General features: G+C 44.4%; 1 protein-coding gene across 2 annotated transcripts in view; it reads left to right on the plus strand.

Annotated features, from left to right (window-relative positions):
- Positions 1–27,917, plus strand: part of LOC137769842 (transducin-like enhancer protein 1) — a 92,898-nt gene that overhangs the window by 49,914 nt on the left and 15,067 nt on the right. For both annotated transcript variants that reach the window (XM_068551877.1, XM_068551879.1), the window contains exons 9-14: positions 5,956–6,072; positions 9,787–9,840; positions 10,324–10,476; positions 11,874–12,018; positions 13,060–13,250; positions 14,724–14,800. In XM_068551877.1, coding sequence (XP_068407978.1) covers positions 5,956–6,072; positions 9,787–9,840; positions 10,324–10,476; positions 11,874–12,018; positions 13,060–13,250; positions 14,724–14,800 — 737 coding nt within the window. The remainder of the gene's footprint in view (positions 1–5,955; positions 6,073–9,786; positions 9,841–10,323; positions 10,477–11,873; positions 12,019–13,059; positions 13,251–14,723; positions 14,801–27,917) is intronic.

Genomic DNA, 27,917 nt, shown 5'->3' on the forward strand with positions numbered 1-27,917 from the left:
GTGTCATGAGTTTCCAATCTGTACCTCTGACACAGACACTTTTCCTGTGAGGAGGACACCTTTCCCAAGGGGAATTAGCATGGCAGCTAAAGAAATCCATTGGAATAATGTGCATTATTTTCACATGAGGGAAACCCGTCTTGCTTTTGCTGTCTCCATGAACGGGTTTTCCTTTCACATTTGCTGCTGGTGGCTTCAAGGTTTAGACTTGGTCGGCAGAAGAATTGCTTTGAGGTCTCAGGATAGATGAAGGATACATGAATACTCTTACAAAGGGTTTTGGCCACGCTGACAATGTAAACATGCTTTCTTTTATATATTCTGGAGTTTACCTTCCAAGATGCCTCTGTATACATGAACAACCATTCCTGTTAAATTGCCAAAGAAAAGTAAAATTCTTGGAACAAGACTTTAAAGACTATTTTTTATTCATATTAAAGCAGCTGAGTCCCTCTACCTTGGTCTTGAGGGGGTGAGTGTTTAGAGCATGAAATAGAAACATTATTGTCTAGAATGGTCAGAATAAAGGTGGTACAGAGTCCAACTCTTGACATTTTCTTCTGATTCGACTGAATGCTTTTTGAAGTTCAAAAGACTCTTCTACTTACATGGTAAGTTCTTATATGAAGGTATGGTTCAATACTTGGGTGTTTGCATGTTTATTTTTACTTTAAGAGAATACACTGTCCACTTCTACCCACTGGGTTCACATGCCACCAACTCTCTAGTTAACATGCGCCCACTCAGCAGGGAACGGTTCTCGTGTGTGTTTTTATAAAACATGGTTCACCTATTTGGGAAATGGTGCTCTGGACCTGACCACTCAAGGAGTGCACACCAGTTGTAATATTGGAAGACCTCCTACTTTTTCTTTTCTCTTCTGAGCAGCTTTTCTGCTCACTCTTGTACCTGTTCTTAACCATCACATCACTGTTAGTGCAGGAAGTGACCCTCAGGAAGCACAGGGTAACCACAGTGAACAATTCATCTGTTGTCAGTGCAGTTGCCCACTGAGGTTTTAGGTTCTCAGATATTTTAGATTTTAGGAGGGATGGGTCCCTTCTTGTGGTTCATAACGTTTTCTCTGTTCTTACACCTCATCAAGTCATTTCATGTGTAGTCTCTATATATAGATGAAGAGAAAAGCATGCCGGTTGGGCTAACAGGTCTTTTAGACACTCTGTCTCTGGTACTGAACATTTCAGAGGGAACTTGTTTTCTTCAGAGACTTGTCTGGTCTGCCTCTCCCTTTATCGTTTTACTTGGCTCTATTCCCGTCAAGGTATGCAACTTGTTAGGTGCGGAAAATCATCATGGTTTTCAAATTTTAGCTTGTTTTGAAAACATAATGGGTTTTTAGATCTTGATATGCTCAGATTTGTAATATCCCCCATGGGCTGTATAAAACTTCTACTTTGAGTTCTTGTAGAAGACATAAGGTAAATAAGATGATTTTGTTTGGTTCTTAAGAAAATTTTTAAACAAAGGAAAACTTACATACAGTCTGGAAATCCCAGTTCTCAGAACATTTGTAGAAGGAGTCTGCCCAATAATTACAGTATTTGAAAAAGTCTGGCAGATGATTAAATTTTACCAGCTGCAAGGTGAAATAAAACATCAAGTTTCTTGGCTAGAATTAGAGTATATCAGTCAGTGTGGTAACACTAATTCTCATGTTGATTAAAAAACTCTGGCAAATAAAAATTTGAAAGGGCAATTTTACTTGATGAATGCTGTTTGGTCGATACATATCTTTCAAGATATGGACTCTGGGAAGAGAAGGCTGCAGCAGCAAATAGGTCTGTGGAACCACTATTCTTGGTGGTCGATGTGACATGAAGCCAGTGCTGTGAGTACCTGAGCTGCTTTGTTGCTCTCTGCTGGGGCCTTTTTTAGTGTGCATCTTGGGTTGTAAATGGTAGGATTCATGATTGGAAAACCAGGAACTTGGGACTGTTTTCAGGTCATTTAAAAGTAGGCTGTAAAATGTTCTTTTTTTTTTTTAAATGTTCACAATTTTGTTATGGTGGGCATATAACCAAGTAAATCAAGGTGTGTCTGCGATTAGGAGGTGGGGGGAATCAGAGATAGCATGCAGTAGGCATTATTATGTCACATTAGAATATTAAGCTCAATAGGTTAAAGAGCCAATGTGACTTTTAAGTGAGAAGTATTTGGGGGTCAAGTATTTGGGTACAGGTATTTGATGTATATAAACCGAGTTTAAAAATCACTTCTTCTGGGAGCACAGGCAAGTTGACTTAACGGCTAGTGCTTCTTGACTTTAGGCAAATCGCCTCCCCCTCTGAACATCTTCTAGATAAACTGAGGAGGATGAAGAGGATGAATATGTGTTAAGGTTGCTTTGGCGTCTTGAGAAGTTTGGTCCTAATTATCTTCAGTGTTTAGAATGCATGACTTTTTCAGTAACTTAAAGCGAAGCAACCTCAGTTTTATTCTTTTACAAACAGGCTCTTCTTAAATGTTGATTAAATATTAAATTTTAATGTTAAATGTGAGTCTGTCTTCTCCTCATTCAAATCTAACAAATCAAGGTAAAGCCATAAATTTTGAAGGATCCAAAGGATATTCAGTCAGTACCCAGTATAATCTCTTCATTCTTAAAATATGTGTAAAGTGGCTCAGAACAACCATCAAGATGACTGTATTCCACTTCTGAGCCCTGAGGAACATAAGACAGTACGTGAGAACAAAACGCAGCATGAGGGAAGAAGACTTAATGGCATTAGGAGACGTCCAGTACTACCCATGTAGTCACTTTTGGGTTTCTGGGGAGCAAGTGAGGTAACCATGAGGATTAGGGTCACCTAGGCAGTAGTTAAGCAAGACTGTTTTTGTTGCCAACAGCAAATGAAGTCCATTAGGCTGGAACTATTTGCTTAAGTCCAGAACAACAATGAGAGCAGTGTCAGGGCTGGAGGATGTCAGGGACAATTACACACAGCAAGCAAGTTTCATGGGAACGAGGGTAAAAGAAAGTGGTTCGTCTTTGGTGGGGCTGCGGCGTGAGCCAGGCACCCCCTGGCTCTGGACTGTGGCTCTCCCAGGCCTCTGCAGCCCATACTCTTCGCTGCCTTGTTTTGTTTGTTTGTTTGTTTGTTTGTTTTTTTAAACATCTTTATTGAAGTATAATTGCTTTACAATGGTGTGTTAGTTTCTGCTTTATAACAAAGTGAATCAGTTATACATATACATATGTTCCCATATCTCTTCCCTCTTGCATCTCCCTCCCTCCCACCCTCCCCATCCCACCCCTCTAGGTGGTCACAAAGCACCGAGCTGATCTCCCTGTGCTATGCGGCTGCTTCCCATTAGCTATCTATTTTACATTTGGTAGTGTATATATGTCCATCATCGGATGAATGGATAAAGAAGATGTGGCACATATATACAATGGAATATTACTCAGCCATAAAAAGAAATGAAATGGAGGTATTTGTAATGAGGTGGATGGAGTTAGAGTCTGTCATACAGAGGGAAGTAAGTCAGAAAGAGAAAAACAAATACAGTATGCTAACACATATATATGGAATCTAAGGGGGAAGAAAAAAGGCCGTGAAGAACCTAGTGGCAAGACGGGAATAAAGACACAGACCTACTAGAGAATGGACTCGAGGATATGGGGAGGGGGAGGGGTGAGATGTGACAGGGTGAGAGAGTGTCATGGACATATATACGCTGCCTTGTTTTGAATCAGTTTTACAGCATCAAAGGTATGATGAGACATTTCATTCTGTAACTTGTCTCAATCTTCCATCTGAATGGAGCCAATTTTCAGATAAGCAAGGGTGCTAATTACCAGCCCCATCTAAATTTAGAAGAACTTTCAGAGCTTTGCAAAAGGCATTCAGATTATAGGCCTCACTTAAGCTGCTCACACGGGAATTTAACTTCTGATATGGAGATGCAGAAGCCTCAAAGCTTGACAGGCTTACAGGTCTAGCCAGAGAAATGTTATTGTTTCTAGCAGGAATTGCATTGTTCCTAATAGGCGTGTCGTTTACTTTTGTGTTCACGGTACCACTTGACATTCAAAAAATCAGATCATTAAAAAGCTGTCTTTGGATGGCTGAGTGGTTTGGATGCCCAGTGCTAATTACAGCAGGAGGGCTACACAGGGGACCCTGGGGAAAGAGACTAACTTTTAAATTGTGAGCGGACACCAACTCTGTGCTCCATTCTGCTGGGCAAGTGGGTAGATGTCAAGTTGAGTATGATACAGGCTTGCCCTTAATGTATCTGGTCTGAGTCTGGAGGAGGAGACTTCAGGGCTGACATAATCTAGAACACAGACGGGTGTGTATGGACACTTCTTCCACATGAGCTCAAGCTGCTTCTCCCCTCCCCAGCATGTAAGCACTTTGCAGTTTTGTTAAGTCTCCTGCGACCTGTCAGGCTGTGGGTCTGGGTCAGAGGGGTTAGTTTTTAGCAGACATTTACCAATGTAATTAGTTCAGGGATCCAGCCAGCTCACCTTTCAGCCCCACACTGGGCTCAAGACATTATTCTGAGCTTCTCTATATTGAATTGCATTGGTCCCTCCCCCCTGCTTTTATGTAAGCCTCCTGGCATTTGTGGAGCTTGAACGGTCGTGAATGAAAGCTCAGCTGCTTCAGAGGCAGCCTCTGAAGTGGGCAGAGAGGCTTCAGAATGCCTTCTGGTTCCCACTTTTGATTTCCTCCTGTGTGTGGTTGAGCTGAGAACGTTCCCATGGTGGGGTTCACGGTTTTCACGGGGGAGTTTTGAGAGCCAGCCACCTGGCTGATTTCCTTGGGCTGGGTAGGAACGAAGACCCATCCGTGGCCTCTAAAAATGGACCATTAAAGATTTGCTCATGGTACATACTATTGCATTAGAGGTGCAAAATTAACTTAAAGGTTTCCCCAGGCCCCTTCTATTTTATGTTGTGGCAGAGAAAGGTAACATTACTGTTTGTTGGCCCTGGACTCCCCGACTTAGTTCTTCAACATCTTTCAGAAATTGGGGTTATCCGGGCTTTGAGAAAGAAAGTTTTTGCACAGCCCATTCAGCATTGTTCAAGGCAGTAACACATCTCTGAACAAATTGCCCCCTTGCCTATGCTAATCCCGCACTTAAAAGAACTCATTGTAACATGTTCTGATGCTTTAGCCCCGAGGGGAGATGGGAATTGAAGGGATGTCAGATCGTGTCATGTGACCCTCAAATATCTAAAATGCCTGTTTTCTTTGGGTCAACAGTTCATGCTCAGCACATGTGAATGAAAGTATCCTGTGTGGTTTGTGGAAAAGATTAGTCCTTGTTCCTGCTTTTGTGTGTGGGAGCTGGCCTTGCTGTTGAAGATTCACTGGCTGGAATTCCTGCTTTGGGTCTTAAATTTCAGTGCTCTTGGCAAGGAACACCAAATCTTATTTTCAACAATAAATTAAAAGAACTCAAAAGAGTTCCTTCATTGTTACTGTGGAAAATGTGATTTGCCTTTTAGGAAACCATGCTGTTAATCCCACCCGTTCTCTTTGTGTCTTTTTAGAGAGGCACACACTGACTTTTACAGTCACAGAATATGTCTAATAGAGTGATCTCAGGTTTTGCTCATAGGCCATTCTTATTCCTGACCGGGGAGTCTCAGTGGGAAAGAATAAAAACACATCCACATATAAACAGCAGGCTCCCATTTCTCTAACAGCAAACAGAACAGAAGAACATTTTAAGTGAGCAGGGCCTGAAGGGTCCACCAGGCTTTGGATGGCTTGAGTGCATAGTCAGGGTCTCCCTTTTAAGTGCTTAAATCTCTATAAATGTTTGCCATCAAAGTCTTCAGATGAGACGAATTAAATGGAACGAAAGGCCATGTAGGCATCATCTTTCTAAACCAGCTATCACATCCAGGTGGGGTTTTCATGTGTACAGGGAGACCTGGGCAGAAATCTTTGATTAATTTTTTTTGTCTTGCAGAGTAACTCCCTCTTGGTCCCAGACAGTCTAAGAGGCACAGATAAACGCAGAAATGGACCCGAGTTTTCCAATGACATCAAAAAAAGAAAGGTGGACGATAAGGACTCCAGCCACTATGTAAGTAAATAAAGGACTTGAAATAATATTGGTTTGCTTCCTTGCTCAGCTTCTAAGTGAGTATACAAAGGATTCTAAGATCTTAGTGACAATTTCACATCCCTTAAAATAATAGTATCAAGAGGACAGATTCTTACATTGTAGGATATTGTTTCCATCTTGAGTTGTAAATTATGCGTCTGCCAGGCTCAGTATTAAATTTTAGGCTTTCTGCTGTAGTTGCTCATGAGAGGGAATACAGAAATGTAGGGCTGGCTTCATGGTGTGCAGCCTGTGCAACTGCACTGGCCCTGGTCTTGCAGGGACCCTGCCTCACCATTGGTTTCATGCTCCGCTCTCCACCTTCTTCAAATTCTCAATTTTGAGGCTAGGGCCTGCATTTTCATTTTGTCCTAGACCCTGCAAATTTGGTAGCCTGTCCTGCTAAAATAACAAGGGCAAGAATTCGGTGTCACCAACTACCTTTTTGGATGCCATTCTGGTAATACATTCAGGCTCGTATTAGGTCTTAAGGCAGAGTTCGTCCTCTTCCACAGTGAGCAGTGTAGTGATAAAAGTCCATGGTAAAAAAAACCCAGAAGAAACATTGGGGGTATGTCGTTCAAACCCTACAGATGAGATCACACGACTGGATGTGAGGACTCTTGACTTCGATCTAGCTAAAACCACATTCACGAGGAGAGCAAACCAAGCCAAATGGCCATTGGTTCTGGTCTCGGGGTCATAAACGTTGCAGCTGACAGATGCCTTGTAGTTTCCTTGTGTGTCCCCGAGTGTCTGTTTCAGGATGCACACATTCTCAGGAACAGTGTGACAATTCAAATTAGGCCACTCCCCGCTGCCCCTGGAGGAAGAAGTGTCTACCTCTGGCTGGCTGCTGTGCAGGCTGTGCGGAGGTTTCCACGCGAGACCTGTGTCTTCTGCTGGCTGGCGCAAGCCAATGGCTAACTATGGTAACATTTCTTGGGCAACATCTCAAGTTAGCGTCAGGTACTGCGTGCTTCTCCGTGGCTCGTTTCATTTCACTCTCAAAACAACCCTGTGAGTTTTGTACCATCCCTCCATTTCATTGATAAGGGAAGTGAAGCACAGAGCTTTTAGGTGATTTGCCCAAGGTCAGAATTAGCGGCACAGCCTGGAGACAGTCTGACTCCAGGATCCATGCTCTTCATCACCATGTTAGGATTCCCAAAGCGAGAGCCTAGGATTGGATATTTTGCCAGAGGTCCTCAAATTGGTCCATACTTTGTACCATAATAACATCCCAAGAACCCAAGTTGTTGATCTCCCCACCACAGCCCAAGCCTTTTTAGCACATATTTGCCCCTTATCTTTTGCCCAGAGCCAGTATCCCACACAAGTACTTTTATATATGGCATCAACTGTTAATAAGCTAGTCAAGAAAGTCCACGACATACAGAAATTTGCAAATTTGCCAATGATAGAATTCCGAGTTGCTCTGTAGGTAAGTTATTTAGTAGTGAGGGATCTAGAATCCATAGCTCTGCATGACTTTTTTGTAACCTGTTTGTACTAGGTTATGTCTAGTCGTGTAGGTAGTTGAGGGTGATGTATTGAGATGACGTTGGAGAACCTGGGGCAAAGGACTCAGACCTTAGATGTCTGATGACAGGTGTATACTGTACTGTGAAGGTTTATATTTGCAGAAGGGTCCAGTACAAAGCTAAGATTTAAATTTCAGACTACTTAAGGACTCACTGCACAGTTCTATTATAATAAATTAGTTATTTGCTACCTTTTGCCAGTTTGGTCTGTACATTAACTATTTTTATACTGTTTTTTTTTTTCCTAAAGGGAATCCCCTTTGGCTTATATTTAGTCACCACCCCTCTGGGTTTCTTTCTTTTTGTTTTTTTTTGGATTGTTTTTGTTTTGTTTTGTTTTTTGGCCACACCATGTGGCAGGCAGGATCTTAGTTCCCCAACCAGGGATCAAATCCATGCCCCCTGCAGTGGAAGTGCGGAGTCCTAACCACTGGACCACCAGGGAATTCCCGCACCCTGGGTTTCTTAACACCCGACAACGTTTGTGCTTTTCTGTGGGCTTTACTAAGAGAAAGTAAATTTTCTTTAGTATTAATTTTTTCTTTTATTGCATGAAAATATTTATTTTAATAGCCTGTTATTTTTAATAACCCAGGCTTCCTCATTGGTTGTAATTTTTTGTTATTGCTAGTGAATTGCATGGTGCCTTTATAATGATGACTAAAAGTATATCTAGTAACACATTATTGAAGAAAGTAAGTTGGGTCTCCCACACTTAATGCTTTAGGTATGGCTAGATAAAACATTTAAGACATGAATTTAGAGTGGAGGGTACCTTTCTAGCTGGACTTGGGGGCCACAAAAAGCTAATGGGTGACACCTGCACTTGTACTAATATGTCTCAAATATTATTTGTGTATTCTTATTTGACAGTGACATCAGTAAAAGAATTGTGTAGATCATAAACCAGGGGCCTGCTGCTTTTTGAGAATAGGACCCATTGCGATAACCTATTTTTCCGTATGTCCATTGTATTACTCTGCACTAAAAGACATATAAGGCCTTTTGGCTAAGAAAGTAGACTTCTTCAGTCTACCCTGAATTTGATTTAGGAGTGATCACGTTAAATTGAACAGCTTTTCTGAAGCTTTTTCAAACTCAGTGCATGCAACCTTGGAGTTTCCTCTGATTAGCCAATATTATGGCTTCATGTCAAGACATTAAAATCCCTAACATAGGATGCCAGGGCCCTCTAGATACTGCCATCCTATCTTCCTTCCATCTCAAGAATATTCCAAGCTGATTGCTAAAGAGCTTTATTCTTATCATGAGGTTAGATCTTGGTACATTATTCCAGCCAGTAGCTAGCTTTGTTGTTTGTAGTTTTTTGTTTCCTTTATTTAATTTTTTGTAGTAACTAGTGACCCCATGAGAACAGGGTTCAAGTTTGTCTTTTTAATTTTTTTTTTTTTTTATTTTTGGCTGTGTTGGGTCTTCGTTTCTGTGTGAGGGCTTTCTCCAGTTGCGGCGAGTGGGCGCCACTCTTCATCGCGGTGCGCGGGCCTCTCACTGTCGCGGCCTCTCTTGTTGTGGAGCACAGGCTCCAGACGTGCAGGCTCAGTAGTTGTGGCTCACGGGCCTAGTTGCTCTGCGGCATGTGGGATCTTCCCAGATCAGGGCTCGAACCCATGTCCCCTGCATCGGCAGGCAGGTTCTCAACCACTGTGCCACCAGGGAAGCCCCTAAGTTTGTCTTTATAATTATGAATTGTCCATGAACACTAGAATTGTTGGCAGCCTTCAAGGTGATAACACAAAAAAGCAATGACATGAAATTGTGTTCTTAATTTGAAATCCAGTGGGGAAAGATCTCTGAGATAAGGATATGCAGATTTCCGATTATAAGAGAGATTCAGCTGCTACAAACATTTATTGAGCCCTTACTGTGTGCCAAGTTTTATGGCTTGCCATCACCTGTTGTATACACGTTGTGATTGTATAGCTGGTGTGCTGCTGCAGCGGAGTTTCCTGCCTGGGTCTTTGCACCTCCCCAGTTCAGATGCGAAGGGGAGACGGTGGTATTAATTACCAGGACTGGCATTCTGGAAGGGAGCCCAGGTCATTTGCTCGTCTTTCTGCTACCAAGAACTACAGAAATTTAATTGAGCCTCAAACCCTTTAGTAAATGGCATTAAAATTTTTTTTTTCAGGACAGCGATGGTGACAAAAGTGATGACAACTTAGTTGTGGATGTGTCTAATGAGGTAACCATTCTCTTTATCAAACTTTATTTTCAGAGTGACTTGTGAGAGAAAGGAAGTGGAACCACCATATTTTGGTCTTTTGCAACTTTACACATTAAGGATTTAATGGTTGTTCATGGATGGAACAATAAGTGTCTAAAACCGACACAAACTTTTGTTTCCTTTAAAAAAAAAAAATCTGTTTCCCTAACCATTTTGGGTTCCTAAGTTGGTGTCTGGTGCTCCTTTCTGTCCCGTGCCCTCTGGGCAAAGTATTTGAGCATGAGGGAAGATATGATTGTTTCTAGATTTGTTTCTTTATGGTGTCTTCATGGGTGCCCTCGCAAACACCGTCCTATTCATTGTAATAGCAGTATAGGTGCACACCCTCAAATCCCCCAAATCTAAAGGACTTTCAGGGCTCTCCTTTAATTTGGCGAATTGCTGTGGAAAGATCCGTCCATTATAAGTGAAATCACGAGCCCTTTGCTTGTGCTTGTTGAGGACCCCTCGTCTCCACGAGCAAGCCCCGCCCACTCACCCAGGGAAAATGGGATCGACAAAAACCGTCTGCTAAAGAAAGACGCCTCCAGCAGCCCGGCATCCACCGCCTCCTCGGGAAGTTCCACTTCTTTGAAATCCAAAGAAATGAGCTTGGTAGGTCATAAGAACTGTCACTTGCCTATTTAGCAGTTTAGTTTTCTCGGGGAACCAGAGGTTCCCTAAAGTATTTGAAATGTGGGGTTTTTACTAATTGAGAGTTACATTTTTAAGGGTTTAAAAGTGAAGCTCATCGTTCTGCTTTCTGTCCCCGTGGTGATTACTTTTGCCCTCTGGGGCGTCTATTTTGGGCCATGATTAGAGAGAGATAACAAGCTTCCATGCCCATTGCCTTCTTACTTGGGGGCTATGTTCCTGGCATAGGCTCTCTGAAACTTCCTAGTTGGCAAACGGTTCAAATGCCTTAGGTCCTAAGAAGTCCTCATTTCCTTAAGCGGTGCACTTCTCCTGGTTTTAGACTGACCCATCGTGTTGGGCCATGTTGTGATTGGGTTGCTGGGCAGATGGTGATGTACTCAGGGCGGCACCAGGGGAAGCCTGGAACTCGGGGAGGGATGCGGGTACAGCAGGCCCATTCATGCTTCCAGTCATTCAACAGACATCGTGGAGTATCTCATCTCTTCACTAGCCATAACTGCACCATAACAACCCTGCAGTTAATCCCTACATAGTCCCTCAAGGCATTATCCCATTTCACTGATGGGGAGGGAAGCTGGAGGAATTTGCCAAGTTTACACAGCTCGTCAGATCCAAGGCCAGAGGGAGCCGGGGTCTCTCTAGCCCAAGTTCTTTGCTACCCCAGAGTGCTTCTCAGACTATGATTAAAAGGACGTGAAGGGTTAAGATGCAGAAGAAGATGCCCTGTGACCCTGTTACTATCTTGACTCCTGAAGGCCCCTGCACTAGCGGGTCCACTCTGGTTACGTAGGCAAATGGGTGCAGCTGCTGAATGCCAAAGAGTTATTTTTTTAGGCACATCTCTCAAAGTGATAGGACTAGGTCTAGGGCTTTTGCCTCTGAGATGCTAGTTTGCTTCTCATCAAATTGATGGCTCCGCTGTCTCTCACTGTTAGTCTCAATCCCACTGCCATTAAGAGGCAAGGGTAGAAAGGGAGTCCTCCCTCTGATATTCTCGATGACCGGGGCATTCGCTTCTGAGTGACCGGGAACTTTCCTCTGGGTGGTCATCATTCTAACTTGGCCTAGATCCAAAGTCCACAAGCCTGATGAAAAAATACTTTTTAAAATAAAATCTGCGGAGGAAGGAGTGTGATCATGTTCTGTGTCTCTAGCTAGAGTTTTAATTCTGGCAGGAAGAGGAAAGGTCAACATTTCTCCCTCACAAGTTAATGCTGTCAACATTGTGTGGATTTATGAAAATTGGCTGAGGGAGTAGCTAGAAGGTGCCCAGTGTCCCAGCTGCTGTTGTGATAAATTGTGTAATATGGCTTGGATTAAAAATAATACTCATTTAATTTGTTTAATGATACCAGCATGAAAAAGCCAGCACGCCTGTTCTGAAATCCAGCACACCGACACCTCGGAGTGACATGCCAACGCCGGGCACCAGCGCCACTCCAGGACTACGTCCAGGCCTCGGCAAGCCTCCAGCCATGGACCCCCTCGTTAACCAAGCGGGTAGGGCATTGCCTCTTGTGGGCTGTGTTTTGTTTTTCCCTTTCCCAACCTGATTCGTCAGTTCAGCTCTCATGCAGTTTCCTCGTGAATATGAGATAGACTTTCTGCCCCCCCCCCCCTCCTTCCTATCTCTGAAAAGCCATGATAAGAAACAGATGTTTGTCCTTGGGTTTCAGCAGCTGCACCCTGTTCAGTCTCTGACTGTTTACATTTGGCTTTTCTTTTATTTCCAAATAATCCAAATCCCAGGGACTTCAATAAAGTTTCTGATAATTATTCTGCATGTAAGCTCCTTACCAAGCTATCATTGTGTGTCTGAGTTTGCTAATATTGACTGAGACAGCCTGTCTGACTGGCCCAAGTGTGCTTCTTGCTTGCTTTAGTTGGCCGGTGTTCTGCCGGTATATCCCTCGGGAATCACGGTCTCTCCTTCAGGAGAAATTGGGAGGGTTTCACTGGGACTCCAGCCCCTGAATAAACTCATAACTTTTAACTTTATCTTCCTCCCTGGCAAATGAAGAATGTAACACTCTGGGCCCAGAGGAAGAGAGGCCCCAGAATACTCCCGCTAAACCCGTGCTCTGGTTTACATAAATCCAGGATCAGGTTTTCATTTGGAATTGGTAGCAGGTAATGGAAAGTTTGGGCTGAAGGAGAAATCTTGGATTGTGTCAAGAAAACCTTCTTTTGAGTTTAAGTCAACAGGTGGTGCCTGTGCCTTGGTTAGCCTTCTGTGAATTGGGTACAATAATGCCGCTTAATCTCCCTGGTTCCCAGTGTTGCCCAGTGTTGCCCAGTGTACCGACCAAGGAGGAAATGTGTGGGCAGTTCTTCCCCTGGGGTCCATTCTTTCCTGGAGATGAATTCAGCTCCAGGGAAGAAGGGACCCTGTGTAGGATTTGGAGTTGGTACCGCTCTGCTCCCCCCAGCCTTCTCTCCTCCTTCCCTATAATGAAGGGCACTGAAGAGGACCCTGGAACTGATGGTCAGGCTGGACCTGAGCGGCCAGGTGAGTCACGCGCAGCTTGTGCTTCCTTGCAGCGGCCGGCCTGAGGACGCCCCTGGCGGTGCCGGGTCCGTACCCCGCGCCTTTCGGGATGGTGCCCCACGCGGGCATGAACGGCGAGCTGACCAGTCCCAGCGCCGCCTACGCCAGCCTCCACAACATGTCGCCGCAGATGAGCGCGGCCGCGGCCGCGGCCGCCGTGGTGGCCTACGGGCGCTCCCCGATGGTAGGGATGGCGGGGACGGCAGGCAGGCAGCCGTGGGCGGGCGGGCAGGACCCGAGGAGCAGCCGGCGGCCTGCAGTCCCCACGCCTGCAGACAAAAGACCCAGTGTCCTCGCTGCGCCCGCCTCCCTCTTGTCCGCCTTCATCGACATGCCGCTTCATTAAGTTAAGGCCAAACGCTTTTTGTTTTACTGTCTTTGTGGATGAAAAAAGGCAGTGTTTAGGAGCTACTTCAGCGGTTCAGGGGACATCTGGTTTTCTCCCACCAAAGTAGATTTTTTTTTTTTTGGAAGGCGATGAAATGACTCAAGTAAGCTCACAGAAGCCTTTTCATTCGTTTCTTGAAGTTTATTGTTTTTTTTTTTTTTTTTTTCCTCTTTAATTCTGAAGAAAAAATATTTGAGGAGCTGTAATTTTCTCATTCCATGCTTATATTATTATTCTTTAAACCCAATAGCGTGACTTCGACGTAAGAAGTGATCTCAGCTCAACAGGGAGAAACACAAAGGGGCTGAAACCATGGGGCAGGTCCTCCTTCTTGTCCTGCCTTCTCCCACTGTGTAAACGGCCTCGTGTTTGACCAGGAAGAGACGGAACTGCATGTCAAGGGGAAAATTGACTGTGTAGTCCTTGACTGCATCAGGAAAAGGGACTAGATTGTAACTCATAGCAACTGAAAGTCCCTAAATCATTTCTGTTGGCTGTTTGAAATACGTCACGTGCATTTCTCTCCTCTCCCTTCTTCATTACCTCCAATAACTTGGGGTGATAGTAAAGTTCATCCTTGTTTCCCTTACGTTGTACTACTAGGAAAGGCTGTGCAGTGGAGAGCGAGATAATTTAAAGCAAAGGGGGCAGCTGAGGGACTAGGTACCTTCTTCGTTAAGGTGCACAAAATAGAACGTCCATGCGTGAATTTCTAAGCAATGACTTAGACCAGTGGTATGAAATGGGGTGATTTTGCCCTCCAGGGACATGTGGTTATATCTGGAGACACTTTTGTTTATTAGAACTGGGGGATGTTATTGGCACTGAGCGGGTAGAGGCCACGGATGCTGCCAATTATCCTGCCATTCCCAGGCCGGCCCCCAACCAAGAACTATCAGACCTAACACGTCGATAGTGCCGAAGTTGATAGTCAGGTTGTCCTGACTCAGCGTATTGCTCTTTGTACTTGTTTGGACAGATAGAACATCCTAAGTCCGCAGGGCGTATTTACCGTGGGAAGCTGGTTCTCGATGCACGGATCAATCACACACCTTCCTGCTTCCCAAAAAAGAGTGTCTTGTGGTATTTAGAGGCGGCTATATTATTTTTTTGCATTATCATCGCTCTTTTGAGAAATGCTAGCACATGTCCCTGTCTCTGTTTCTGTTGCTTTGGGGATTTCTGAGTTTCTAGTGAAAAGTCTTTAGAGGTGTCACAAAGTGCCTACCCTGCATAAACTGAGTCTGCGATGCCTTGTTCTGTTTCCAGGTTGGGTTTGATCCTCCCCCTCACATGCGTGTACCTACGATCCCTCCAAACCTGGCAGGAATCCCCGGGGGGAAGCCGTAAGTACCTCTAACTCTTCGGTTTTATTGTAAAGGCGGTTACTTAGTCATGGGTATCAGCAGACTCGAATTCCAAAGGGAGCACAGGCTTGGGCGTTTCCAAGGAGATTTCTAGTGTCTTTTCCTGAGGAGTGTTAACACTTGCTATAAATAGGCACCTAGTAGGTGTCACGCCTCTGTCTTCTCACTGTGGATGATGTCATGCATTTAGTCATTTCTGGAGAGAAGCTGTTGGGGACAGGGACGAGGAGGGAGGCGAGAACCAGGGGTGGTTGGTCCTCCTTGCTTGACCCTTCCTCAGAAAGCTGCTCTGCGTTGCCATTTGGTTAGGGGGTAGCTGCTGGAGATTTTCCACGGGACTGTGTTGTGGGCAATAAGCTGTCACAAACTTGAAATCTCAGAAATGTGAAACGTGCTGTTTCTTTACCCGGCTCAGTGCCACCTTTTCCTTATTTGGGTCAAAACGGGAGTTCCGTGAAAGGTAAGTTCTGTTGGATGCCAACATCGGGGGTTGACCCCCCCCCTCCCCAGGAACCCCAAGTAAAGTTTTGCTGGGTGCCTTCCTCTGAGAGATTATAAAGTGCAACGTGGGTTTGGTGGGGAAGCAGGAGATGTAGGTTAAAGGGCAAAAGAGCATTCAGAATTTAAAAAGCCCTGTTGGTTATTCTTCCAGGGTCACTTAAAATCACCTGTTTTCCGTAATATTGGTAATTAGAAACGTGATTTCAAAGAATTCCTAAAGTTCTCAATTTTTGTACAAAACAAACCTGAAATGTGAGAGTCTGTCTTACTTCTCAGCAAATACTCTCTTCCCCTAGGATAGAAGATGGCAGAAAGCCAGTTCCAACTCACTGATTTTTCCAAATAGAGGTACATGTCACAGGCCTTCAGGTTTTTTTTTTTTTTTTTTGGTTATACCTTCTACCTTCGAGTGGTTGCTTTCAGCTATTACTTATGCATCTGTTGCATATTGCATTATTTTGAGTGGTCCGTTCAACTACCTGGTCATCCTTCTGTGGTTTTTATTGCAGCCTTGCATCAGACAAACCAATAGCATGAGGAAAGATGGAATTCCTTACCCCGTCATCTGCTTTTAGAAAGCAGATTCCCATTGCTTCTGTTTTCCTGCGTTATAGTATCTGTTTCACGATAATTTGATTCATGATGAAATGAAGCTTTGGTGTATACTAGGAACTAGTAGCAATGTTAGGAATTTATGGCGACATCTAGTCCCAGGGAAGAGCAGGACTGGGAAGTGGGGCAGCACTGCATATACTTTCTTAGCTGCTAGATCTTTTCTGATTGAATACTTGTGAACTACTGTGTTGTGTTTTCTTGGGAATGCCCCCGTGTCCAGCCTGGAATGCCCCAGGGCACTTACGGGTATTTCTTACCTGTGGTTTTGCTGGCAGTGTAGCTAGCTGTTGTGTGTCCTGCTGTCTGGTGAGTGGATAAAGGGCGAATGGGGACCTCCCTAGCAGTCCAGTGTTAAGATTCCGTGCTTCCAATGCAGGGGGCACAGTTTCGATCCCTGGTCGGAGAACTAAGATCCCAAATGCCGCGAGGTGCGGCCAAAAAATAAATTAAAGAAGAAAACGGGCAAACAGTTAATGTTGAGCCAAGAAGCAATAATTAATAGTAACTGATGAATCTTCAGGGAAATAATAGGCAGCTAAGGCCAAGTTCTGCGAACCATTAGGGAAAGCCGTTTCAGGAGTCAGAGCTGTGGGGGAGTTTCCAGCTGCCAAGACCGACCCCCCCCCCCATGTGAAATATGAGGCAGAGGACGTGGGGTGAGCAGAGCTGAGAGCGGCAGAGCTGGTCCTCAAGGCTGGTGTGTGGGGGAGGGTTAACTTAGACCCAGTTCCTAACAATTGTGTGTGCAATTAGACACAAAGTTTACACCTTCAGTGGATGACAGTACTGGTGTCACGCTTACTAGAGCCAAAATAGTCATGTCCTTGACTTGTGAGAACCTTGGATTTCTTTGTGTTCACAGCTGCGTAAGCTAGGACCACGACAGTGGGCAGAGAGGCAAAGTTGTGAGACTCAGGTATGATGGTGCTTTTCTCCCCTTGGTCAGAACGGGCACTGGGCTGTGGATCCGAGGGGTCGGTGCTTTCTAAAACAGTTAAAACATTTTTTTGGATTCTCTTTCAAGTTTAAGGTGAGCCATATTATGGGAGGAAGATTGAGTAAATTGGTATCAGAGGGAAAAATGAACTTGCACACTGTCTGGGACCTGGGCTATGTACACATTCTTAGTCCCCATATTAATCCATTAATTAGTATGAGAGGACGTGCTGTTCTCATCGTTTAGTAAAGTAATACTGCCTGAGGTGGTCTTCTCAAACTGGCTATGATGGCAGACCAGTTTTTTCCCAATATGGCAAAGATTGAGACTCTTAGACAAATACAGATGGATAGGGGGAAAAAAAGATACAGAATACAAGTCCCAGTTTTTTATTACAAGAGCCAGCAGTGGTGAACTGACTCTGAGTTGCTGTGTAAAAGTTTCTTGACACTTAGCCTTGAGGAGTGAGCACCTCGCCGGGGGCAACGGTGAATGTCAGCCGACCACACTGGGCAGCGTCCGTGCGAGGCTTGTAAGAAGAATGGTGACAAACTGTCATATCCAGGGGAGAGTGAACAAGGTGGTAAAGGGTTTGCAAGAGTCATCCTCTGAGAAACGCCAGTCGAAATAATATTTGGGAAGGACAGGTGGAGGCTCTTCGTGGATGTTTGATGGAGAACGGTGTGTTAGGTGCCTGGCGTGCTCCAGGAAAGAGAACGTTCGTCTTTCCGGCTTTGCGGGGAGCCTACTGATGTGGGGGGAACGGTAAAGGAGCAGTAGATGCTTGAGTTAAGTTTGCGACAAGTGCTGAGTGCTGTGAAGGCAGAGCGGTGGGTGATAGGCAGACAGGTAGAGAGTGGCCAGAGTTAGGAAGGGAAGGCCTTCCCTGGGGCAGGGTGGATATGCAGGAAGCTGAAGCTGGTGCAGGAGGGATAAGGCCACCCGGCAGAGGGGGCCGGGAGGGTGGGCTGTTGCCGGTAGAGGGACAGTGGGCTCCCAGCACAGAGAGGGAGCTTGAGGGTTCACAGGCAGCTGGATGAGTGCCCTCGAAGAGTGGTACAGCCGGGAGAGTGCAGTTGGGACGGGAGGGACCTTGAAAGTGCCTCTAGCGTGAATGCCCGTCTGTGGTTCTAGTGGCCTCACCGAGTGGCTGCGCATCTCTGACCCAGCGCCTCTAGTGATGGCGACTCGTTTTCCCTGGCTGTGTGAAAACTCTTCCAGCCCTTGAGTTGAGATCTGTCTCCCTGGAACTTTCACCCATCTATCCTGTTCTTTCCCACTCCCTGAGACCACACAGTGTGCTGCTGATACATCCTCCTCAGGGCAGGCAGCTCTGCAGATATTCGGAGACCACCGTTTCTCCATGAAGGGTCTCTTCTGTCTGAGTATGTCCATTGCTGCAGCCCTGCCTTATGGGATGTGACTTCAGGTTCCCACACCATCTGCCTACTACAGTCTGGTCAGTCACCTCCCTCCTGTCCTCTCTTCTACAGATTTCATCAAAATCTGCTGACTAGGCATAGAGGACCCTATTGGGAGCTCACAGCCTAGTGATGGAGAGGTGGCATTAATCAAGTAATCACAGAAATAAATGTGTAATTATAATTGAGATAAGAGCTGTGACAGAGGAGTACTGTTTTTGTGAAATTCTGTGAAGGGCTGACCCATCTGGAGGGTCAGGGAAGGATTCTCAGAAAGTGTTTTCAGAGCTGCAGTGATTGTGTAGGGGAAGGGCATAAGACTCCAGGTGGAGGAACCAGCGTATGCAAAACGCCCTGCTTCCTTCCATTGTTTTTATCAAAGTGGTCTAGAGCAAGATGACATTGCCACCATTCTGTACTTGTTTTGGTGTCAGAGTGATCTAAGATCTCAGTAGGGTTTCCCAACCAACCTGGACATTTTTTCTCTCTCCCACTTCTAACTTCTCCTAACTTCTTTTTGTTAAAGGCATTGTCCCTATTTTTCTTCTTTTTTTTTTTTTTCATTTCTCTTGAACTTTATTTTTTTTATACAGCAGGTTCTTATTAGTTATCTGTTTTATACATATTAGTGTATATATGTCAATCCCAATCTCCCAGCATTGTCCCTATTCTATCTAACATCTGGACCCAAACTTTAGCCTTTGGTACTTCCTTGTTTAATTCCCATTTTTACCCAGTCTTCTTATTTGTTAAAATCCTCACTAAGATCATAGGTGAGTTTTTCCCTTAATGAAATGTTTATCTGATCTTGTCTGTTTCTTGCTCAGATATCTTCAAAAGGTGCATATAAACTCCTGATGTAGCCCTCTGGTAGTATCACCCCAGCCTTTTTTTCCAGCCTTGTGTGCGGTGTTCTTTGCATCTTGTGCTCTGGTCAAATGGGATAACGCTCTGTTCCATGAAGAGAAGAGCCCTCCTCCTTCTACCTGGAGCAGCTTGCCTTCTCACTAGCCTCTACCTCTTCCTGCGGAAATATTTTCTGTCCTTCAAAGACCACTTCAGCTGCTGCCTCCTTCGTGAAGCCTTTGCTGATGCCTTTCCCTATGTGCTTTCTCTCTTCTGGCACCTTGTAATGTCTTGTGACACTTCCCACACTTTGGCCTTGAGTTACAATCCTGTGTACAGGTCATGTTTCAGTCGGCTTCTTCCCCACTAGAACTGAAGCTTCTGAAGTCCCCTTGAGCATAGATACCCAGTAAACAAATGTTTGCTGCATTGACTAGGTGGGGGGAGGTGAGCCCAGGATTGCGCAAGACCCTATGATTCATCCTTTTCCAAGGGAGAGTGCAGTTTGCATTTTAGAGATGTGTAATGCTGATTTATAAGCGGTTTACCCTGACTGTGTTTCCAAACCCTCAAGGTGAAATTTAATTGCTGTTGTTTGGTCCGCTTAACTTGAACTCATTTTTAGTTTTAGGAAATTTGTTCCCTAAACTCTGTGGAGATCACTGATAAAAAAGAAACCTGAAGTTTAGAGAAATTGACATCTTTGTTGTACTCCACGCCTCTCTCCCCTCAAGGCATTTTTCTGGCCCCGTGGCACCGCTTTCCTCTCCATAAATACTTGGGGGGGCCGAGCTCTACCTGCTTCGTATAGTAGCACCTAAGGGTCAGTCATAACTCACACTAATAATAGTTTGGCTTAAGATGCCAGCTAAATTCCAGGTTCCTTCACCCTGTGTTTTTTCGGGTTTTTTAAAATTAGTTAATTATTTATTTATTTTTGGCTGTGTTGGGTCTTTGTTTCTGTGCGAGGGCTTTCTCTAGTTGTGGCAAGCGGGGGCCACTCTTCATCGCGGTGCGCGGGCCTCTCACTATCGCGACCTCTCTTGTTGCGGAGCACAGGCTCCAGACGCGCAGGCTCAGTAATTGTGGCTCACGGGCCTAGTTGCTCCGCGGCATGTGGGATCTTCCCAGACCGGGGCTTGAACCCGTGTCCCCTGCATTGGCAGGCAGATTCTCAACCACTGCACCACCAGGGAAGCCCCACCCTGTGTTTTAATGTTAGACATGTAAGTGAGAAATCTTCCACCCACTTGTTTAGTGTTTAAATAAATCTTTAAACTACCTTTCTGGAGTTGGAGCCTAAAGGGAAGAGAAAATCTGAACTACATTTGGGGTGAAATTGCTTCTTAGGAAAACATGATTTGCAGCAGTGAATAGGGGCCAGTCCCGGCTTCTAGCTGAGAAGACGTGTCAGTGGCCAGTCCTCCTCCCTCTGCTCTCCATTCCTGATCTTGCGTCTGGTCCCTCTGTTGACCATGTCTAGATTCCACACTTAGTTTATTTCGTGGATTTGAAAATTAGTTCAGCCCCCTTTTTACTCGTCACGATATTTGGGTGATTTTTTGTCTATTAAATTCTAAAAGTAACACGCTTATTTTGTGCCATATTATCACCATGTGGGTTTTAGTTTAACTTTTGTTTTTCTACTTTTTGATGGTCTGGGAATGTGTAGCTAATTTCTTGGAGTTATATTGAGGTGTGAGGCCCTTCCTTTTGATGTGAGTTATGTTTAGCTGCTGGACAAGTGTCCCTTCCCTCTCTCTCCCTCTTCACCTCTTCAGAAATGGCTTTCAGCTTACCAGGCATAGTTTGTCTGTTTCTTGATCGAATACTGCTGTTTGCCTGCAGTGGTTGGTTCCCTTTGCTAGGATTTTTGAATTGAGCTTTGAAATGGCTGTATATTTTAAACTTATCTTTGTCTTACTTTTCGTCCACGCATCTCTTCGTTTGTATCTTTGTCCTGCCTAGGAGCCCTGTTGCTGCCGCAGCACACTTACAATCTGGAAATGTTTAATTGATGGAGGAAGTAGGCCCTAGAGCTCAGGATCATAAATGCTCACTTTGACCAGAGAACCTCCTAGTATATCAGCTAGGCCATCTCTTCTTCCTTACTTTGTCTAGTAATTTTCTTTTTCCTATCCATTTTAAGAAGTTATGCATTTGCTTTTTAAAAAAATGAGGATAGCCGTGTATTCAACTTAATAAGGAAACAAACAAAAAAGTCTTCTATCGTAATGCTCTGAAGTCTCCAACGTGTCATTTAATTGTTACTAAAGCCCTCCATTGATGTAGAAATGCTGTCTTCAAATAGGGTAGGGATTGCACCTGGATCTGCATGTTTGCTGTCTGAGGGAATGCCCGGATGCCAGACTAGAAAAATCCTGTGAAAGAAGTAAAGGATTTTACAGATGTTAGGAGTTAGGTGTGCAGACCCTAAAAAATGTTAAAGGTAGAGCTTGTTACATTGGCAAAGAAAGAGGTTTTACCAGAAGTAGATGAATTATATACCTGAGGACATTTTTGCCCCTGAAATCTTAGAATAATATGGCTCTGGTTTTCTTATCACCCCACATCACTGCATCCCCAGCCTCCGCCTTCACTATACTAGTTCTTCAGGCTGAGAGCATCCTCCAAAATCATAAGTTAACGTTATTCTCATCTGTCTTAGAATGAGCCAAATGCCCCAGCTCTCAGCCCTCAGAGCCTCCTGTGCCCAGGGCTCCATAATGAAGCACATCAGTGACACTGACTTGCCTGGTGTTCTCCTTTTGTGTCGGGTAGGTGTCTCCCTCCTGATGGGCCCCACGAGCCCTCTTGAGGTGAGAGTGTCTAAGGTGGTGCCGATGTGAAAGCTAAGGTAAAGATTAGAGCCCCACTTCTGTGGTTGGCTGACCTCTCCTGCTTAACGAGCTGAGTTGGGCCTGTTAAGCTCCCCTGTGCCGCTTCCCTGCTGTAAATAATAAGGGACAGCGAGGTGCCTTCTGTGATGTGGGGACGAAAGGCTGAATCTATGTCGTGCTTCGTACTTTCCTACGTGATTTCATTTCCCCCACGCCTCAGCAGTCACGTTGGTAGGGTAAGTTTTGTCAGGGCACGTTGTAAAAACAGGGAAATGAGGCCCAGATAAGTTCCGTGTGGTCCCTACATCTTATTAGTGACTAAACTGAAACTCTGACCTGGGTCCCCTCACTTCCTGAACTTTACTGAATGCTCTTCAGCACCTAGACTCATGACCCATGGCAACTTCTGCTGCAGCTGGTGTCTTAGGGGTCCCACGTCCACCGGGTTCTGCTGATGGGGTGGGCTGTGGATTTCACTGTTACTCTCGTTGTTGCTCTCGTTGCCTTCTGTTTTGCTGTTCACCAGCTTTTCATCTCTAGGGACTGCCTTCCCCCCTTGGGAAAGTTGGTACCACCCCTGAGCCACATTTGGTACGACGACTAGGAGTTCCTTGGGAGAGTTGCCTGGCAGGGCCCAGGTGGTTAGAGACTCCCCACCTTCTTGTAGCTTACTTTCCTTAGCTACATGAGAGTAAGCTACAAGGAGCAACCTGGTAGCTTACAAATGAAAGGTTGCTGGAGCAACCTTTCATGCCTCGATTTATAAGTGATTAGGTAGCAGTAAATGACTCGGGGCATTCGGATTCGTTTACTGAGTGCCAGTTGTATGCTCGTTGGCGAAGTCATCCCAGAGCACTCGGGAATGAGACAGACAAATGTAAACGTGGGCCGTAGTTCTCAGCATGATACCGATTTATAGGAGGAGCCAGGGTCCTGGGAAAGGACTCACGGCACCTGGGAGTTGAGGCAGGCCGAGGGAGGGGGAAGGGACGTGCGCTTAGGGGGACGCCGTGCTATTCTAAGCAGGAGGGAACAGTTTGTGCGTGACGTGGAGATGTGACTGCATGCGATATTTTAGGGGACTGGCCTGTTGTTCCATGCGGCTGGGAATTTAGGATACAAGGCGGTCATATGAACTGAGACTCATCGACACTCAACCGTGAAGGGCTCGGTGAGCCATAAAGAGCCAGAAGAGCCAGTGACGGTTTTGACATGATCAGATTTTTCTTGATACCTGTTTAATACAGCCACAGATTCCCCCTCAAGAGGGCCAGGTTCACAGGCAGCGGGGTCTTGGCCGCAGCCTTTATCTCTGGGGTCCGTGGTTCTTCATTACTGTTCGCTGGATCCGGCCACTGCCGTTCCTCTCTGCTTCCAGCAAACCAACAACTCTAACATCTGTTTTCCTTTGCCCACAGAACACAGCGTAGTTTTATTAACAGGAGCCAGTCTGCTAGGGAAAGACAACGTGCTTCCCCAGAACGCAGTCCTGTTTCCCAGTTTGTGTAGCACCTGTGGGGACTCTGAGTGCCTTCACCTCTGCCGTGTGCCCAGTGACTGAAGAGTCTGAATGAGTTGGATTTCATTCAGTTTTTAAACCTGTGAGGTCCAGTGGGCTTTATTCTGTTCAGTTGTGCCACCAGATTTCCGAGTCAGATCCTGATCTGCAGGTGCCTGATTCGAACAGCAGGGGGACTCAGTTCTCTGAGGCTCTGGGATGTGGGTGGGGGGCCCCTAAGCAGGGCCCCAGGGGCTCCTTCTTTCTGCCCCACAGTTTGCCACAATCCTCCCTCCAAACGTCCTCCGCCCCTCTTTGCCCGGTACTGTCTCCCCACCTCGCCTTTTAGGATTTATGAATTTCCCGGTTTTCCTGGCCTCGCCATCGCCCTGTGCTTTCCTGGCTCCCACCCCGCACCTTCCTCCCTTTCCGCATTCCTGGCCCTCACACTTGTCCCCTGTTCGAGATAAGAGCCCTGGATTCAACATAGCCTCACTTTCCTCTTTTTAAGTCACGGGTTTTTAATATCGATGCTGTCATTTCCCGAAGGCACCCTGCAAGGTGTCGAGCACGGTTAAGGGTTTTGCACTTTTGCAGCTGTTTTCTCTCTTTTTTTCCTTACAACAACCCCTGCGACCCCAACATTTTATTATTATTTCAATCTTGTCGATCAGAAAATGGACACATTACAGGGCTCAGGTAGTTAGGCCCGTTCGGAAAACCACAGTCAGTGAGGCCTCGAGCCGGGGGCCCCCACATCTCAGGTCCCTTTGAATCCAGAGTCTGGGCTCTCATCCTGGCTGTGGACCCAGCCTACTGTGTTCATCGGTCGGGCGCCCCCTCTCACCTTTTTCTTGAATAAACAAATAAATCCAAGCTTTTAAAATTGAGGTATACATATAGAGAAAAAATGTACACATCGTGTGTATAGCCCAGTGACTTTGCACCAAGAGCACCTGAAAAACCCCTTCCTATGCCCCTTCCAGTCTCTAGGGGAACCACCACCCCAACTTCTAATACCAGAGGTGAATCCTGCCTGGGTTTGAACTTCTGTAAATGCAGTTGTACCATATGCATTCTTTTGTGGCTGGTCTCTTTCTGAATTCAGGCTTGAGAGGTAGTTATAAATGTACACTATCTGTTTATAAATTCCCCCTCCTGGTTGATCTTACTTTCCCTAGTTCCTCAGTCAGTAAAGAGGGTAAGTTTCCTTCTGGGATCTCTTGAACGTTGTCACGATGCGCCATCAATGTGGACTTTCTCAAAGACGTTTGTGTTCTTCCCGGAAGTGAATAACAGATTCCAAGCTGTCTTGTTTGCTCCCCTGGTTTTCTCTTCCTGTGGGTCCCTCTGTGAGCCACACCCGCCCTGTGCCTCACTGGGGTTTGTTCATTTGATTAGGCCCTCCAGCACAGCAGGCAGCGCCAGCTTCCTCCGAGGCCCCCTCTGACTGATGTATTAACAGCCATATGGGTTTCCCCTGGGACAGACGAATGTTCACAGCTTCTGGCAGCAGTTCGCTGCACTGTGAATCAATTTTAAACTGCCTAAGTATGATGATCACAGACCTCCTGTGCGGTTTAAAGAAGAGGACACCTAGGGGAGAGGTGGGTATCTTTCAAAGACAAGCATACAGCTCTCTGTACTTTGTGCATCTATTTTAATCTGGAACATTTAACTCTGTAATAAGCAGAGTTCCAGTTGAAGCGAGACAAAATTTCCTTCCCCTAAAAATCAGGAATTGCTAAAAGGGTACCTAATGGAAACTGCCTACCTAGAGGTACCCACCTTGATTTATGGCAAACAGAAAAACTAACCTTCACATCTGCCATTTTCCTCACAGCACAGAAAGCTTTAAGTGGCAAGTTCTCTCCCCCACGTTTACCACTGTTCATTTGTTATTTTCAGACCCAGGTCGTGGTGCCTGGTATCTGGGTCACATAATTTAGAATGTGAATAGACTTAAACCCCAGTTCTTGTGGTCTCATCTTCAAGGGCAATAATACAATGCTATTTGATTCCAACTCCAAATATCCTATAATAAATGGCATAGGTTCAATTAAGTGTAATGTGCATGTATTGAAATACCATGTGGGCTTGGTACACTACTAAGGACACTAAAGGATACTGTGAGCTAAAAATAGGAGATATAATAACAAAAAAGAAACAGACTCACAGAGTAGAGAACAAACTAGTGGTTACCAGTGTGGAGAGGGAAGAGGGAGAGGGATAAGTAGGGGTAGGGGATTAAGAGGTACAAATGATTATGTATAAAATGATCTGCAAGGATATATTGTACAAGGAATATAGCCAATATTTTATAATAACTATAAATGGTATTATATTATGAGTATATTGTATTTTATTATATTTTATAATTATAAAATATATTTTATTATAAAATAATAATGAGTATTATTTTATAATAACTATAAACTCACAACCTTTAAAAGTTGTGAATCACTGTATTATATGCCTCTAACTTATATAATGTTGTACATCAAATATACTTCAGTATGAAAAAATAGGAGATTTAGTGGTTTGGTGACATAAGGGCTTTGAGCTGTAGTTGTCTTATATACATATTCATTTTCTAGGACATTCTTTGTGGTTTCCATTATGTGTACTCAGTCATTCAAATTAAGAGTAATGTTAAGGATTTGGGCCAAATAGCCGTATAAGATTAGTTACTGGAACCAGTTTGCCAGGAGATAACATATCTAAAATTGTGTCCTTTGGTCAGGGAGAAGGGGAAGTTCTTTTAAAAATCTTTTCATGTATTTGATATTTTGTTTTTATAGAAGGAAAATAATAGCATGTATTTTATTTTCAAGCTAAGGAAGTATGTGGTTTTATGTGCAGGCAGGTAGAAACCTGATATCTTCTATCAATTTTAAGTTTTGTGCATGCTTAGTTATTTTTCAAAATTTGAGTTAGCATTAAAATGAAAATTTAAGTTCTGTATTAATACCCAAGGTCTTTAGGATCTGTAAAAGGACTGCAAGTTGCCAATGATAAATTCCAGAAAGGGCCCAGACTTATTCCAGAAGGTTATGGGAGGGAGGAAACCCTACGTACTTCATTTATTGTTTATGTATGCAGACCTATAGAAAAGGTTTAATGTTGAACTTCTAGATCACCGAGTGATGCTTTGGATAAGAAGAAAGTGAAAGCAGTGGTCTTCAAAGTGCCTAGTTCAGATGTGGGTAGGAAATGTTAGCACTCCTATATCTTCCATCCTCTACAGGGTCTTTTCTTTGTGCGTGCTTTCTAGTATCTGTAGTATATGAGTGCTTGGAGTTTAAATAATTAGATTGTTAGAGAAAAAATATGCTTTAAGATTTTGGTGTAGAAACAGAAGTGTGCACTAGGATTAGGTTTGTTTGTATTTAACAGGGAAGAAAATAATAGCTTAAGTAACATAGAAGTTTATTTCTCTGTTCCATAAAAGATACTGGCTGTCAGTAGCCCAGGGCAGGTATCACAGTCCCAGTGATACAGCCCCAGGTCTCACAGTGTCACCAGGACCTCTGCATTCTATCTTTCTGTTCTGTCCCCCTCAGCAATTGAGTTCCATCTTCAGAGTCACCCTGTGGCCCAAAAACGCTGCTGGAGCTCCAGTCATCTTGCTCATAGTTCAGGTAGCAAGAAGGAGGAAGAGAAGAAGGAAGGCACTCTCCCCTCCCTCTTTTTAAATTCTTTTCCTTTTCTTTTTTTTAATTAATAAACTTATTTTTTAGAACAGTTTTAGGTTCACAGCAAAATTGAATGGAAATTACAGATAGTTTCCATGTCCCTCAGGGTCCCCTTTCTTTCAAGTTATGAACTAAGTGCCACCCAGCAGCTTCTGCCTACACCTCGTCGGTCAGCACATGGGCATACCTGGCTAGAGCAAAGCTGGGAAGAGTAGTCTTTTAGTTGAAAGCTTTGCTGCCTTCGATAAAACTGGGCTTTGTGGCCAAAGTAGACAGGGAGGTTGTTGAGGAGGAAACTTGAAGTCTTGTCACAAAGCCATTTGATGTCAGAGAATCTCTTTATTATTTTCTGTTAATTATGCAAAAGAGAGTTTAAGTCCAAGCCTTTAACTGGGATGTTTAGAAAGCTGTTTTTGTTTGTTGATGTTGAAATACACGGTTTACCATGTGTAATCATTATGAGCTCTCAAGGGCTTCATCTTAAGCATCAAAAATTATCATTTTAAATTATACTAAGGAATCATACAATTATACAAGGTACAAGAAGGAAGTATTTTATGTTAATTTGGAAGTACATGTAATGTTTTTTAACAGGATTTGAAGGAATGCCTTACGGAATGAAGAGCACAGTTTAAAAATTTTAAAAAGTTTTTTAGAAAGCATTTAATATATATCTTTTTTTAACACCCTAGACTTTGGCTGTTATTTATTTCATTTGTTTCATCAGTAAACACTTCAACTTA

The sequence above is a fragment of the Eschrichtius robustus genome, chromosome 10 (assembly GCF_028021215.1).
Source record: "Eschrichtius robustus isolate mEscRob2 chromosome 10, mEscRob2.pri, whole genome shotgun sequence".
NCBI lineage: Eukaryota > Metazoa > Chordata > Mammalia > Artiodactyla > Eschrichtiidae > Eschrichtius > Eschrichtius robustus.